At 40.4% G+C, this 16,550-nt stretch overlaps 1 protein-coding gene across 4 annotated transcripts in view; it reads right to left on the bottom strand.

Annotated features, from left to right (window-relative positions):
* Window positions 1–1,013: 1,013 nt before the first annotated feature.
* fermt2 (FERM domain containing kindlin 2) overlaps window positions 1,014–16,550 on the bottom strand; it is a 40,702-nt gene continuing 25,165 nt past the window's right edge. The window contains exons 5-17 of one of the 4 annotated variants that reach the window (XM_088648324.1): window positions 15,642–15,674; window positions 14,464–14,689; window positions 14,258–14,360; window positions 13,729–13,836; window positions 12,562–12,696; window positions 11,133–11,182; window positions 10,330–10,454; window positions 9,220–9,326; window positions 8,747–8,968; window positions 5,873–5,893; window positions 5,239–5,363; window positions 4,814–4,955; window positions 1,014–3,826 (exon numbers count right to left, since the gene is read on the bottom strand). In XM_088648324.1, the coding sequence (XP_088504450.1) occupies window positions 3,653–3,826; window positions 4,814–4,955; window positions 5,239–5,363; window positions 5,873–5,893; window positions 8,747–8,968; window positions 9,220–9,326; window positions 10,330–10,454; window positions 11,133–11,182; window positions 12,562–12,696; window positions 13,729–13,836; window positions 14,258–14,360; window positions 14,464–14,689; window positions 15,642–15,674 (1,571 nt within the window). In that variant the 3' untranslated portion in view covers window positions 1,014–3,652. The remainder of the gene's footprint in view (window positions 3,827–4,813; window positions 4,956–5,238; window positions 5,364–5,872; window positions 5,894–8,746; window positions 8,969–9,219; window positions 9,327–10,329; window positions 10,455–11,132; window positions 11,183–12,561; window positions 12,697–13,728; window positions 13,837–14,257; window positions 14,361–14,463; window positions 14,690–15,641; window positions 15,675–16,550) is intronic. The other 3 variants (XM_088648325.1, XM_088648326.1, XM_088648327.1) reach the window with 3 other exon arrangements.

Raw genomic sequence — 16,550 nt, 5'->3', positions numbered from 1 at the left:
AGTTACAGGAAAAACAGGTTTTATACCAAAGGTAATGACTTATTGTTAAAGCCTTCCCTCCTGTTCTCTGAATTTTCTAAAAAATAGTTCTCAGAATTCATCATGACTCACAGGGGGTGGTCTGGTGTTGAGAAATAGCAAGGCAGGTTGCAGCAAGTATCTCTACTAGCCACCTACAATGCCATGGTAATGGTACCAAGTCTAACACCTCCTAGATCTACCATATAAAGGAAAATGACATCTCAGTATGCAGGACACAGCAGCCTCAAGGAACACACTGACCCCCCAAAACTATAAAGCATTAAGCAATAACATGAACAGGAGTTCCAAATAAAATCAGGAGTACTTAAAATAAGAGCTTCTGCCTTCAAGATGGTATTGATGACGCCATAGCACCCCAGTGTTCATAAATACACCCACCAATCCCCTTGTAGCACTGGCAGAAATCCTTCAGCTGACAGCACACCACTGAAATCATACCTTGGTCTTCCATTGTAAGAGGATGGTTTGAAAGCAGAGGCTCTCAACGTGCTCTGATAATGCCAACAATCATTAGCAATAAGAATCCTCGCTTTTAACAAGAAGTGGAATCAAATGTGATACTAACAGCATTACAAAGTTAACAAATGCACGAATATTAATAGGAATTCAAGATCAACGTCGGGAGACTGAAGACGTTTTCAGAGAGTCGTATGAACTGGTAAACATACGCACAGACTGCAAACAAAAGCACTGTAAATGTTTCTCAAGTGCATCCTGCACAAAAGTTACTTTAAAAATACTACTTCTTCCACAGCTCCACTTCTATCATTATTATAAAGGTCAGAGATTTACAGTTGTACAGGCAAAGCAATATAAGGCTCTATAGTCATTCCACTGGGAAAACAGGACAATTGCACCCTGCTCCCTGCTGGCTGAGAGTACCATTGCACAAAAAAGTCCTAGTATGAAAATGAATGACTCTTTAACCACATTCTAATAAGCTGTTTTGGACAATTCAGCCAGCACACCAATTCAATAACCAATTTAATTTTATTGTCAAATTATTCCATAGCAACAAACCACATTGAAAACAAATGAATGTTGATTTCAGGGATTCTCTTGGCAGACTAATACTGTCTATGGCTCGATCACCCGTAATATTCAAAGGAGACTGCCTTGGTAAGATTAGTGCCATGTTAAGACACCACAAAAGCTTAATACTGTATTTCTGCATCTCAAAAATAAAGCACCTAAAACATAAATAAAAATTATTTTTTATTTTTTAAAATAATGCATTTTTACAGTCTAAAAACAGGCCATGCCTTACTGTCCTGAACATCCAAGGCACAAAACTAATGGGTTATAAAGAGGAAAACACTAAAGAGGCAAAGCTTGCAATTTTTTTACTTCATTCTATGGCATGAAGTCTCAAACTCCAGGGATAAACAAAAAGGCTCCTTCATGCTTTTGTATTCTGGTGAGCATACAGCTTCCAATAAAAAAAAAATGCTACCCAATGGTGCTATGAAAAAACATAATGAACTGTCAGAGAATAAGGCAAGAGTGTTTGAACAAAAGGAGAAGCTTTTCTCAATTTAAAACGCTTAGTTAGGAACAAGAGTGTGTGAGGAGGAATTATACAATTTGAGAGCCAAATGCAAGACATGCATACAATGAAGCCTGACATACTACAATCTCAAAGAGTAATGGAAGAGTAGGTGCCAGTTCCAGAATGCAAAGATAAATACAGATACCCTACATAAAAAAAGTTATTATAAAAATATGGGGAAATATCTAGACCTGGAGTTTGAGACCAGCATTTTAATATATTTATATATACTTTAAAAAAAACAACTTCATAAGACCTTAACATTGGCAGGCACAGAACTTCATATTACACAAAACCAAAGGCTACTTTTGTCCTCTGTGAAACTATACTTCAAAAAAAAGACTGTACAATTATATAAAACTTGTGTTTTTACATTAGTTACACAAAACGAATACTTCATTTAGCGTTCCTTCATATAGAGAGAATAAAATGGACTTTGCATATTTCTTCTTAAAACTGGTGACACTGCTGGTGAGTAATACAATGATGTTGCATAATACTATACGGTGTAAAATAAGTATGGCGAGGAAAAATTAATAGGTCAACGAGCTTAAACAAAAAGAGAGAAACCCTTCACAATCCAGTTTGAGCAATGCTCTAATATTTGTAGTAACAGCCGCTTAGAACACACAACTGGGGAAGCATCTGAACCATAAATCTCTCAGACCACCACTGGAGACCTTTGGCATCTTCTCTAGGAGGACATCAGGGACGATGCCTGGTGGAGATGGTAAGTAATCACTGTCCTAGAGATCCAAAGTCATGCAGATTTTTACATGCTTAGTGAAAAACCATTAGGGGAAGGAAAGAGGAAAACAAAAAGACAAGTTCAGCTGAGGTCACAGAAGCTTGATGGAATGGACAAACTGGAATTGTAGTTGTTCTGACAAACATCAGTAACATTGTTGTGTTCGGGAATAACTGGTGACTCAGGTCCACTCATACCATCATCTCCAAAGTTAGGCTGATGTTTGCAGGTACACAGAAAGGTCTGGTCATTCATTAAAGGGCAGGGGTGGATTAAAAAAAGCTATTTAAAAGGCTAGAATCTCCACTGAGCTGTAGCAGAGCAACTGTGAAGCTAAATAAAGAACTCTGATGTTTATAGCTCACATTCTTAGAATACTCCTCTTTCCAAGATCCACTGGTGACAAAGGCCTGGAAAACAATGTGGTAGTGATGTTTTTCAATTCGAACTGCTACAATGGGGTTTTAAGCCCATAGATTCCAAGCTACAGTTGTCAATTTCAACTAATCCCAATGAATATTAAAATTTTTAAATAGTTTTAGTATGTTTTTGACCTAAACAGAATGAGTTTAGAGCTTAAAAAGAGGATAGGGAGAAAAGCCTCAAGTGCAGGAACAATGGCTGAGTCCTGGAGAGAGAGGAATTTTTGCTGCCATAAATCAATGCAGACGTTAAAACATAACCTGGAAAGATTCAACAATTTAACTGGACATGTGTAGTTACTTTATACAGGCAGTATAAAAAGCACCAACAAAACAAAAACACAGCCAAAAAGATATCTTTAACTAGCAGGGACTGGTTAATTTCTGGCTATAGAGAGATATAAGAACAGTGAGATGGGTACTGGCAACATTTCTCTGTATTAATCTGTCATTTGGGCAAATAAATGTAATTATATAATGGCTGCAAATCAAATTAAACTGTCCTGCAAATCTAAGAACTTTGACCAAAACTATTTTTTCTCCATGTTAGAAACGATGACAATTCTGGAGCACACAAGAGTTAACAGTTCTCCGGTGTGTCACACAGCAGAAGCTTTGCCGAGAGCTGGCGAGAAGCTATTTTATTTTCAACAGCAGGCTCCACCTGTTGGTCAATCACTGCACCTGCTACTGAAACCATGGGAGGTCTGAGTATTCCCAGCTGTCATCTGTTCATCTGGACTGTGACAGAGTATGATTAGTGTTTGAATACATGTCAAGTTAACGCAATGGCTTCATTTTGAAGTGAATGGCCCAACCATGCCGGATCCTTCGCACGGCAGAACCCCACTTCCACTTCCACCCTGCTCCTCTTCCCTCAACCCTCCTGGATCAGACCCATCCGCTGGTGAGCTTGTAGAACATCTCCTCATCCAGGCTCTCGTTCTGATCCTTGGCACGCGTCGAGAGGAAGATGTACCCACCGATGAACTCGTGCACGACCTTGCAGTCCACCTCCGTGCAGATGAAAGAGAGGCTGGGCTCATCCGCAAACTCCACCGTCACCTGGGAACCAGGAAGAAACAAGAAACAACCGTTACAACAGAGGCACTCACTGATCTGACTGACGTCACATCTGAATACAATGACAAAGCAAATGGAATCATAAAAAAAAAAGTGATTCACTACTGTAGATACCCAGATAATTCTAATATTTCAGTAATAGTGCTCAGGTACTGATGGCTATGTTCTAAACAGGCAGAAGGTGGAAACTGAGAAGTTTAGGTTCTGAAGAAAGTTTCATTTACACAGAAATAATATTTCTCCATGAAAAGCTTTTAGACAACCAAAATTAGCCCTTTTTTAAGACATCTGGAAAATGTTGACATATGTTTGTACTCATTATAAACAGGATGTGAACTGTACTTCACTTTAAAAAAATATCTACACTAGCTGAAAATGAATACCACTGACAGTCTACTGAAGCTAAGCTGGTGTGAGCCTGGTCAGTACCTGGATGGGAGGCCTCCTGGGAAAGCTAAGGTTGTTGCTGGAAGAGGTGTTAGTGAAATCCCTAGAGAGGCATTCACCCTATGGACTGTGGGGGTCCTAATGCCCCAGTATAGTGACGGGAACATTATACTTTAAAAAAAGAGGTGCTGTCCTTGTTTGGATGGGATGTAAAACTAAGGCCCTGACACTCCGTGGTCATTCAAAATCCCAAGGAGGGTTTTTGGGGGAACAAGTACAGATGTTATCCCTGGTGTCCCGGCCAAATTTCCCCCTGCCTTTACCACTCATAGCCTCCTAATAATCTATGAACTGGCTTCATCACTCTGTTCTCCTCCAAACTGATAGCTGGTGTGTGGGGAGCGTACTGGTGCACTATGGCTGCCGTCACATCATCCAGGTGAGGCTGCACATTGGTGGTGGAGGAGAGTCCCCATGTAAAGCGCTTTGAGTGAAGTGTCCAGAAAAGCACCTTATACTTAAGTATAAGGATTATAATTACTTCAATTACTGGATATTTAGCCATAAGCACCAGTAACATACCATTTTTATCTCCCAGTTAACGTTCCACTGCTTCATGTTGCTGAATCGCCAAGTCTTGATGGCATCTCCCGTGCTCGCATCCATGCGGATCAGCCTGTTGTAGGTAATTCCTATCAGCTCCTCTCTCTTCCCACCCTGGAACCTGAGGCAGTGAGACATTTCCTTTTAAAGCCTAAACAAAAGCAGCACAAAACTCACAGCTATTTTATATGAACTGACTCTGAGACCAACCACCAAAATGTTGTTTGTGCATAAATTCTGCAAGATGTTCAGGTAGCATCCTATCGTAGTTAAAAACCGCCACAAATGCGAGAACTGGCATAGAGCAATTCAGGTGTTGACCTCAGACCGTTCATGTCTTCAGCTCACGGATGTTCTCTTTACAAACATACTCTTTCACAAAGCCTCATTTGGCAGAAACGTACTTAGCAAGGAAGTGCGTAATGCCAAATTCGGGAAGCGACTGCCAGGCTTGGATGAATCTCATTTTGGCTTCAATGAGGCTCATCTGGGCAACATTCTGGTGAGCCTCCAGGATCCTGGCAGATATCTGCAAAGGAAGCACAGGCAGCATCACAAACCCCTGCTCCGCAGCTGAGGGAACCCCCACACAGCAAATTCCAGCAAAGGAGCATCAAAGCTCAACTGTGAGGAATGTACACCGGTTTTCCCAGGATTGCAGTGTGGTGTCACAATAGGACAAGAAGGAACGGGACTTTACAATATACCTAGACAGCGGCAATAGCAGCGTACCTATTAAAATACTATGGCCTGGGCGACCACAAATAAGCATGTGAATCTCATAGTTCTCACACCTTTGGTTCTGAACCCATGGTAAACCACAATGTCGCAGTCCCATTTTTAAATCGTTCAAAAAATACCACAGAAGACTGCAGTTTTGGTCAGTTTACACTGACACCAAGTTCTGTGCAATGACTTAACACTATCTCATTTGAAGCTGCTCAAACTATAAACATTTTAACCCACGAAGCGGGTTTTTGGAACTGCTTCGATGGTGGCTTTTTGACAGTGCCACTTTAATCCGATGACTTCACTTACCAAGTCCCTTATATAGCCTGGCTGAAGATGGCAGGATGAGCAGAAAGGAGGGGAGGAGCAGAAAGAAAGAAAAAAGCAGTGAGAACAAGGCAATCAAGCGGAGAAACTGCTGCAAAACAAATAGCAGAAACAAAACAAGATGTTCAAGCCAGGACTCATGCATTTGATTTCAGCAAGAAAAGGAAGCAGCAAATATAGCCTACTACGACCAAGCAGATTCCAACATGGCCATAGCCTAACCCACTTAACAGCTCAGAGCAGGACCTTCCCTGGAAATGCACTTGAAATACCCTTTTAACACTCATAACCCATGCTGTGCAAATTCTTTAAGGATGTCGGTACATCGATGTAGTCATTTGGTCCCCAAGATGGTCAGCCATTAAAGGCGCTTACCTGAGAACAGGTTAAGCTATATAATTCAGGCATCATGGGTTCAAGCGTGGATCATGTCACCTGTCAAATGTGACCTGAATTTCCCAAGCTTTGGAATAATTGGCCAATAGTGCAGAAGGGAAAGTGGGAATAGTTGGACATGACTGTGGTTTGGTTCCACCCAACACAAGGACCTCTGTGACTTCCCTGGCACTTTCAGGGTTGCAGTGTTGTCAGTGATGGATGTGCCTCTCCTCCTCTGAGCGCTGAGCCTCCTGTATGGAGCCATGTGGTCTGTGATGTGTCAAGAGCTGGATGGCTCGTATGTGGGCAAACTGGAGCAGTCTATCTGAAATTCCTCATTTTCCTGTGTGTGGTTTAAGAGCTCTTTGACGTGAGCCTAGAAAAAAACGTGAATTTGTGCAACGGTTTACAATTTGGCGATAGGTTCTGAAAGAATATATACAATTTTAAAAAAGTGTAGCATGTTAAAACTATGAATCAATTGTTTTCTGGGTCAAAATTTAAAAACAAGCAATATATCGAAACAAGGAGCTCCCTGCTAACTTCCAGTATGACTCCATATTGCTTATTGTCCTGTAGTGAAATATAACACTCCAATCCACAGCTCATTTGATGGTCTAGTTCTTTACAAGTCTAATAATTGTTCTTCAGTGTTTTTAGAAAACAACACTAATGTGGACAAAATCAGAAACTTCAGCCTTCAAACCACTTTGGTCAATGTTGTGATGCTATCTTCCAGCAGAGGGCAGTATGAACTAAGACATCACAGACCTCTTAAGTGCACTGCAGTCTGAAGTGGGTATTTAAAAGTAAAGCTGTGAATACCCTATCTAGTTCATAAGGATGTTTGTTTAAGAATGTGATCTCAATGCTCCTGCTTCCTTTCTGGCATTGAAAGTAAAATCAATAGAAGACAGCAAGAACTAAGTAAATAATAGGACACTTTGCAGGCAGTTGATAGTTGCTGTTCATTTTCCCAGGCTAATTTGAAGAGCCACATTCCAAGAGCAGCTCATTTCCTGATGGTCTCCCCCTGCCCCCTTTGCACTCCCCAGCATTCTACGATCTGATGTTTCCAGTGCTTTCATGTCGTGGCTGCATGCCCTCTCCAGAAGATCAACTGCAAATAAACCTGGAGCCGTGCCAACTGCACAGTACACTGACTGTACTTTACTCTGTTCTATAGCACTCAAAGCCAGGAAATGGAAAAACAGCCACAATTGTCCATTGGTTTTTTCTCAGATGTTAAGTGCTGACTAATCACTTTCCATTTGTTGCTGTGATATGGACACCAGACTATCAATTTTTTCTTTTGTGCAAAGACTCGGCCATTGTCTGTAAACTCATCACAATCTTCGTAGCAGCAGAAACACTGTTGTCCCACTGACTTACCATAAGTTTGCTCATTTAAAAACCCCACATTCCATCAACTACCAGTATTAACATCACTCAGAAGCAGTGCATAACAAACTTAAACCTGTTTTTGTCTCTGTGTATAAAGTTTTGTTACATTAGCCAGCTAAAGGGTTTTGCTTTTGATCTTTGGTTTGACTAGTTGGTAAGTTATTTCCTCCCACAAAATTGGAGACCTTCAAATTTATTCATCTTTAGCTCATTTCCCCATATCAGGTTTTGTGAGAACCCTCCATGTTCTGTTGTGTTGGCCTGACAATTTATGATTTTATGCCCTGGTTACAGCTCAAATGCTTAAAACCCTGTTTAAATTTCATTGAAATCCATGCATCAAAAAGAACATTCTAGAAGCTTAATCAGAAATGCTTCGTCTGAAATAAAATTGACCCTGTCACTCCTATCAGTTGAGCTAAGAACAAAAAGATCTGACTATATAAGCTTCCGTGTTGATCTCTGTCTTCATACTGTATATACCAACACTAACAAACTTTCCGTAATTAACTGCTCTTGATCAGCAAGAACTATGCAAAGCTTTCTGACCTGCAGGACACATTAGCCCCATGTCTTGCGTGGGACAAAACAAACCCAGCTGAGTTCTTAGGCACAGTGGGATTCCTCACTCCTCCCAGAAAATGGCATTTTTTGGCACTGCATTCTTTCAGAGGAGAGACAGATGTTACACATCCAAATATGATGGGGCGGCTGCAGCTGGGAGCCATCAAACAGACTCCAGTGTAAACAACTTCCCGCCTCACAGTCTTCATCGTCATGCTGACCTGCAGTCTTTCTACAGAAAGACTGTGCAGTTACAGCAAGACCTACTTCACTCCTATATAAGGCTGCAGGACTCTGTGACCCTCTGGAGCTGGGGGGAAGAGAGTGGATTTATCATGCCTGTTTAAAAACTCAGTTCTTATGGCAATTCCCCTTACTCTCTTCAAACCTCAGTAGTTTAGGGATACCTGTGCGCCAAAGATCTCGAACAGCCGTGTATGAACGCCTGGTTAGCCAGGGTCACCTCTTTACAGCCAGCGACGTTGTAGTGGCATCTCCATCCATGATTACCTGCTTGTTCTTGTACTTCTTGAGATAGCGTGGCGACACCAGGCACTCTGGATTGATGTCAGTGTTGATTGGTTCAGCAATCATCTGAGGGTCAGGATTCATATGCTGCATCTTGAGGAAGGACAGGATGTTCTGGACCTCCAGATTGTAAGAGCTGTCTGCCATCGTCTTCCCTTTAGATGCCAGTCGGCAAGCTGCCATCCAGCTGGCATACTGCTTTTCCTGTCATCAAACAGAACATTGTTTGAAGTTTAAAAACCATTATTCCAAACATTCCCTTCCTCGAGAGATGATGCCCTCATGCAGTTTACTGAAACCAAAACCAGAAACTTTTGGAGGAGTTTACAAGGCCAGGCCATCAAAACTGCAAAATGAGCACAAAATTGCGAAACCTGTGACTGTAATCAAGCAGGCAGCAAGGAGAGTCCAGAACAGCTCCGAGCAGCTCAAGATTACTGAAGTGTTATGCTCACATTGTCACAGCGCAGCCAAATCTCATTCATGCCGTCAGCCACAGGGATCAGCAGCTTGATGTTGAACTTCTGTCCAGAGATGTTGACATCTGGTGTCACCTCACAACCTGGGTAAATAAGGGAGAACTATTAAACAAGGATGAAGTGTAAAAGCTACTGACAATTCCACAGATAGCCAGTTAGTCAAGATACTAAACAGTTTTAAGAGAAATGGAGACCAAAAGAAGAAGGATGCACTATGATGAAGCCTTAAACAAAACCCATTACAGAACCTATAACCATAAGATGTTTCCATTAATAATTATTGGGGAGAAGCTTATAGATGAGTGGTGTATAAAATTAAGCACAACTACTGACGCTTTATATAACTGTCTACTTAAAATGGGAGGAAATGACTTTGACTGTCCACAAAACGTGGATTAGTCTAAAAAAACAGAAGAACATACAAAAATGGAAGTCTGACTGTAGATGCAACATGCAGGTTAGTTTAATCATGTAAATTAGCAGATCAAATGAAGACTGGTTGCAATGTGACCTTTTGCACCCACCTTAATGAATGTAATTTAAAAATGTGAAAATGTAAAAACATTTGATTAACTAGAGGGGTGGAAACCGCATAGATCTCCCGTTTTTGAAGGTTTTAGACAATCACTCAGTAAGCCGACATGAATGGAGGATTCAAGTTGCGTTATATGGTTTCTCTACCATGCAAATAAGGTATATTCCACATTTCTCTGCCGTTCTAGATAATCAATATAGATCGATATTAAATTCACCACTCATTTATGTTACTGCACTAATTCGGCTCATCCACAAGTTGAATGGCTTGGAGTATGTGGATCTCTTGCTGATAAACTGCAAAAGTACAAGGTATGGGCTTCAATACTGCAATGGTGCCAGAAAAACGTGTCTCTTGGAGAAAACATTACTTCTATCTTCACAACTGCAGTAAGAGATGTTAGTACTGAATGCTTGTAGATTCTACTTTAAAAGGAGCAGATAAATAGGCTTTTTCAGGATAGCTATGTACTTTGCAGGTTTACCGAATACTCTATATAGAGTTCGTGGAAGCCAAGTCCTTGAACAGCCCCAAAACAAATTTGCTCTCACCTCTTAGATTCATTTGGTGTGCTGGTGTCCCATGAGCCTCCTCCCTGCTCTTATAACAGGAAATTGTAATGTCCTTAAAAGTGCACCAGTACTGTTTATAGCCTTTTAGTGTCAGCTTCTTTGGTCTGAAATGAAAAAAAAAAAAACCTATTAGGCCACTACAGGAAACTGCTCCTTCAGTTTGAGCCAAGAAAAAGGCACTAAAAAAATCTTCACTAGTTTTTATAGCTCAGGAGATAAATATCTTGAGTCAGCATAGAAATGAAAGGGAACTCACTACTGAGTGGATGTGTAAGCTGGCAGTGAAGAAAATCTTGAAAAGGGAAGAGATCTAATGTTAAAGGAATGTTCCTCAAAATAACTTAAGAGGGAACAATCCCCCTTCCCATTCAACCAGAAACTCCAGTTCCAGTTGTTACCTGACTAAGTACTTGTCTATATCAAAGCTGAAGAGGTCATGGCCTCTGGTGTCTTTAAAATCACAATAGCATGACTCAAATTTCTTATGCTAGATTCATGGCAAACATGTAACAATGGTATAACAACTGCCCAGACTCATAAATGCTGCTCATACTCAATAGGGAATACATAAGTGAGTTCTCTGATTACAATTTGCCTCCACTGGTATTAGTCTGGAAGAGTTATGCATTTAATTTTTATAATATCTGCCTCCAACAGCTGGCTGCACTTCAAGCCCAGCATATAACTGGTTGCCTGGTTTCTGAAAAAAACATTAATTGAATTAAAATTACACCACAGAGAAACCCTAATCAGTTCTGGCCTCTGAAAGACTTTATACTTACTTGAAAACTTTGACATAATCAGCAAGTTCAGGAATAGACGTGATATCTCCCTAAAAAAAAAATAAAAGGTACATTCAATTAAGCCTTTCAAGAAAATGTCAATCTTTCACACACCATTCATAATGGTAATAATTACACCTTGCAAGAACACAAAATAACACTATTAAGATGTTCTTCCTTCTTGTAGGCATTTGAAGCACCTGAAGAGCACAATTCCTAGCACTAACTTACGTTACACGCTTATGTCCGTAAGGAGTACGCTTAGGTTTGCTTTGGAAATTTTTTGACAAGAGGGAGATTAAACATTAATCTGTGACTATTATCAAAAATAATTCACAACCAGAAATACAGATATCATTCATCATCACTGTAAATGGGGGAAAAAAAAATACTTGAGCATGTTGCCTGTAACGCTGTGTACAGTAAAATGGAAGCACACGCATCATTGATAAGTCAGTGGTTTCTACAGATTTGGCAATATCAAAATGTATATCTCAGGAGGAAAAAAGTAGTTTCTTGCTCTTAAACCTTTCCCCGAGACGTTCTCTGAAGAGGATCATTGTTCATCAGAAAAAGCGTAATCCAACAATTTTGTATGAATGGAAAGTTTTAGTAATTCAGCAATGCCCTGGCTAAAACGCTTTAAGAACAAAGCTCCTTTGTAATGAAATGTGTTTTTTTGAAAATTTCTGAAGGTTTTACAAATTACGTAACAAGATTCAAAATACAATTGTTCAAAATGTGCAATCGGGGAACAAGGTGTGGGCCTCACCTGGCCCTATCTGCAGTTTTTCACCTGTATTCCCTGTATTAGCTATAAAAATGTAAACTGCATGAATACAAAAATATAAATATGGTCAAATAAATATGGTTAAGAAGGACAGATGAGTGAAGAGGCCTCTTATTTTGATTAGCACAGTTGACCTTAAAAGACTATTTTAAACCAGACTAATGACTTGACTGCCACTAACACGCACATGAATCAATTATGGAGAAAATGGTAAGTGTTTGAGTGGACAGTATGACGCAGCGCCAGTTCCACTCAGCCAGGCACCGATAATGCACAAGGCACTGAGTGTATGCAACCTTAATGTTTTCTAAAAATATCTATGTAGAGTGTATATTTCATGGTGTCTTATGATATTTTACTACTGCACAGCCCTTCTCTGAAGACCTGGAACACATCATATGTTATTTCTGCCTTTGGTAAAGACGTTTCTGATAGCAAAGCGATATCATGGAACACATCTGCTTCACTGGCTGAAATATTCCTGTACTTCATTTTTCATGGTTACATGTTTGATACCGAAACCCACACTACCTATGCCCTTTAAATTTAAAACTTAAATATGTATAACAGATGTGATACAGTCCTCTCATAGCCAGTGTTGGAACGAACAATCGATGTATCTTAATAAAGAAACATTACCAGTGTGTTAGAGGTCTTTCCCCCTTCAAGTGTAATCTCCAGGTCAGACAGGGCTGCGTCAACCTCGTCTACTTCTTTCTCGCTGTTGTTCATATGATTGTCTGAAGACATGATGGACAGCTTATTGATGTGGTACTGCAGGAAAGAGGCAGAGCAGAGGTTTTTTTGAAAGGTACCATTTTAGCACTATCCACAAAAATGTAAAAACTGCAACTAAAGCCTGCCAAACAAAACAGCTTTTTAACGTGTTGATTTGATTAAGAAACTTGTCTGAAAATAACCACAATCCCCTGAGAACGGTGAAAGGCACATTTGAACATTTTTATGCCATATTGTTTAACACAGTTGCATCATTGTGGACTCTCTGACAATGCCAGTCAGTTTGAGACATTTCTTCCTTTTAGACATTCAAAAGTAGCAGGACATTTCTCTGACAATCTATTAAAAGAATGCTGTCATACTTCTCCCACCTGAAAAGTCACAGTGGGAACAGAGAGGGGAAGACAGCGGTAAGGCTGAAACCAAGGCAGACTCCCTGGCTGCCTTCTGGTAAAAAAAGCACCTTTACTGCAGTAAATGCCAGGCTAATTCCTATACTTAGCTGTGCTGACATTTCCAGGTGAAAGGTGCTCGGATACACATTGCAATGACAGCTGTACCCAGTGAAACCTAATCCAGATTGTGGCATTAACTCACAGGAAGCGACAGTCTTCAATGCATTTGTACGCATTAAAGAAAATTAAAAAATTGGGAACTTTAGAAGAAAAAAGGCCACCGAATAAAAAAAGAAAACCTAAAATCAAACCTTCCTAAGTTCAGAGTTAAATTTGTCCATGCAGTGCGCAATGTAAACACACGCGTACACAAGTGAGGACAGCCAGGCGTCTCAAGGTCTTGTCATTCAGTTTTATGAGCTTCTGAAATAGCACTGCCAAGCCCAGCAGGAGCTCAGATCACCAACACTGCAGGAAACTCTCCTTGTTGTCACGTCGTTACAAATGGGACAGGCAGTTAACTGAAATCCCAGCAGTCCCCGAGAAAACCAACAGTACACCGAGATAAACAGTACATAGAGAAAACATTGGCTTTGACATTCCTAGAATGCTAAGCAGATCTGTCTCATTAGCAAGGTCTCCATTCACATTCAGCCTTTGTGCTGCTCCTCACCTGCAAGGCAGCAAACATCATCATCTCCTCCTCAGTGCACTCTATTTCCTCCAGTAGAATAGCCCACTTGGCTTGCTCATAGAGCTGGTTCACACGGATAGCATCATACTGTTGAGGCAAAAGAAATGACCTTTATACCGCGATTCTACCTCGCAGCTGAGAAAACAATTGACACAGGAACACTTACTGCAATCCAGCACTTCCTCTCCTGCATCAAAACTTTACGCACCTTTTAAACAGTAGATGTTTCCACAGCTTTACCTTGGTTTAGTATTATATGACTAATGGTGTTTCAAAGCATGCTTTGAGCACGTAAACTAGGATTGACCTGAAGTTACAGTAGATGCATGATTTTACAGGCTTTAAAAGACTTTGAAGAACAAGGCAAGATTAATGTGCTTAAATTAAGAAGATGCAGTTACTCTAGACCTGTGATAGGAAATTTTAAGGCCAGTTTATGGTGGACTAACTAAAATAATGACAATTCAGCAGCTAGTGAACGTGTCAGAAAATGATTTGTTGCTTGTACCTTGGGATTGAGGTCAAAGAAACTGTGATATTTGAACCGAAGGAGCAGCACCTCATTTTCTTTCACGTCTTGTTCCATCAGAGACCTGGACGAGTCCAGCCACCTTAAAAAAAAAAATCAGATTCTCTGCAAACTTTCCAAACACAAGCAAAACAAAAGATCTTGACTGGTTTAGATCTTTAATGTGGCCACAGACCCATACTAACCCCTGGTTAATCTTTGCCTTGTCCAGGAGGCTCTGAGGCTTGTAAAGCTTGGCAAGGACTTCAGGTGAAGAGATGGGCTGGCTGACAGCAAGGATGCTGGGATTGCCCTCGGACAGAGGGCTGTCTCCAAACCAGGCAGAGGTAGGGGAGAGTGGGCTCCCATCTCGAGAGTCATAGGTGGGCGTCATGGTCTTACTGTAAAGTCCAGGGCTAGAGTAGATGCTTCCTAAAAGAGAGGAGAGACATAAACGTTGTGCAATAAGTGGAGTTTTGCATATGGAACTAATGAAGTTGAAGCATAGCTCATAAACGCATTGATTCTAGCATACAACTACAATTCAAACAAAAACTGCAAATTTTCACACAAAGATTATTCATATTAGACCCTACTTTACAACCAAGAAAAATTTAGCAGCAGTCCACCAGTGCATCTTCCATGAACTACAGTATTTCTGAAACATGCCATATATCAGTTAAAAGGTGGCAGACCCTTCTAATTATTTTCCAAATGGGAATATAGCAGTCAATATTACTAAGGTTAGTCTCGACCCAGCGACCGCAATATAACCAAGTTCAAGGTTTCATGACACATGATGTACCACGTGCAATTTTAATTTACTGAACAGTTTAAGCTGTTTACCCACCATTTTAGTCCATAGCAATTCAGTGAATCATTCTAATGTCTTTAGATGTGAAATCAATATACTAATTATGATAAGATGCAGTTGAGGGGGGTAAAGGAAGCAAATTTAGAGAGCTAGAGGGAAAGTGAGGTTGCAAGAACTAGTTTTCAAAAGGTCTGGGGAAGGGTTTTGAGAATCCCATGTACAGAGGATGGTCAGTTTAAGGTTCTTCAATAAGCTATTGGGAAAAAAAGTCAGAGAAAGCTCAAGACATTTGATGGTTTTAATGTATTGAACAAAAAAACAGGACAGGGCTAAGAAGACAATTATAAACTTAAAACAGAAGATCACAAACCTAGATGTTTTGGCCAAACCGAAACCAAGAAGTACCCAGCTAAATCAACAATTTTGCACTAATGATCCAAGCAAGTTAAATGCGCATTTTGATTAAACTATCATTTATATCTCCCAATTTCCCTTTTATATCGACCAGACCACCTTTTCTCTGTTGGGGAAGGGCAGTAGAGGAAAAGTCTGGGAAATAGGACACCTTACCTTTGACAGGACCGATGTATATAACCTCAGAAGCTAGAGAAGTGGAAAGGAAGGAAGAAAAAGAAGCGACAGATTAAGAAATTCAAAGACAGAAAAGGTGAAAGAGATGGAAAATCAGACTGATCAGTCATGCAACCAACCTGATGTATACAGGTTACCAAATTGGAAACCAAAAAGATGAAAAGCAGACAGAACAGGAATTAAAAGGTAGAACAGTTATGTACATCACAAAGCCCCTTATTCCTTGTACATGTTGTGCAGAACTCAGAAGCATAAGGTGGAAGGTAGGACTACACCCTGGGTGGTATACCGGTCCACTACAGGGTGCATATAAAGGGACAAATTGCAGATGCTACTCACAAGGCAAACCAGTCCAGAACTGAACCCAGGTCCCAAAGTAGCAACCTCTATAACATAGGGCTGCTCTTACTGCAGTGAATTATTTTCCCAAAAAGTATTTCAATAGAAAAATCAGATTCATTAATGCCATTATTTTGAAAAACCTAAATATGTTTGCCCACAGCAGGTGGATCAATCTCTACAGATGAGCTCTGCCCTTTTAACCTATGGCCAGGCTTCATAGACCTTAATTTACAGTAGCTCTGCCTAAATTAATATCCAAATATGCTAAATTAATCCAGACTGGCATTTATGAAACTGTGATGAGTGACGGATTTGAAAAAGAAGACAAAAAGTCCTTTCAAGTCCTTAAAATTTGGAAACTAGGTTTTGCTGCTGAACGGTTATCGTGATCTGTGCTGTATTTTACATGCAAAGATGTTGCAGAACAGAAAAGTACATTTTCACACCTCCAGATGACACACCCTAGGAAAACTCCCCTGTTGAGCCTTGCTCGTGGGATCAGTGTACAGGGGGCCCCAAGCTGCGCCACTGTGAGAATTCACATTA

The sequence above is a fragment of the Lepisosteus platostomus genome, chromosome 10, assembly GCF_059453375.1.
Source record: "Lepisosteus platostomus isolate fLepPlt1 chromosome 10, fLepPlt1.hap1, whole genome shotgun sequence".
NCBI classification, from domain to species: Eukaryota; Metazoa; Chordata; class Actinopteri; order Semionotiformes; family Lepisosteidae; genus Lepisosteus; species Lepisosteus platostomus.
The sequence above is the reverse complement of the archived record's forward strand: the minus strand, read 5'-3'. Positions and strand labels throughout refer to the sequence as shown.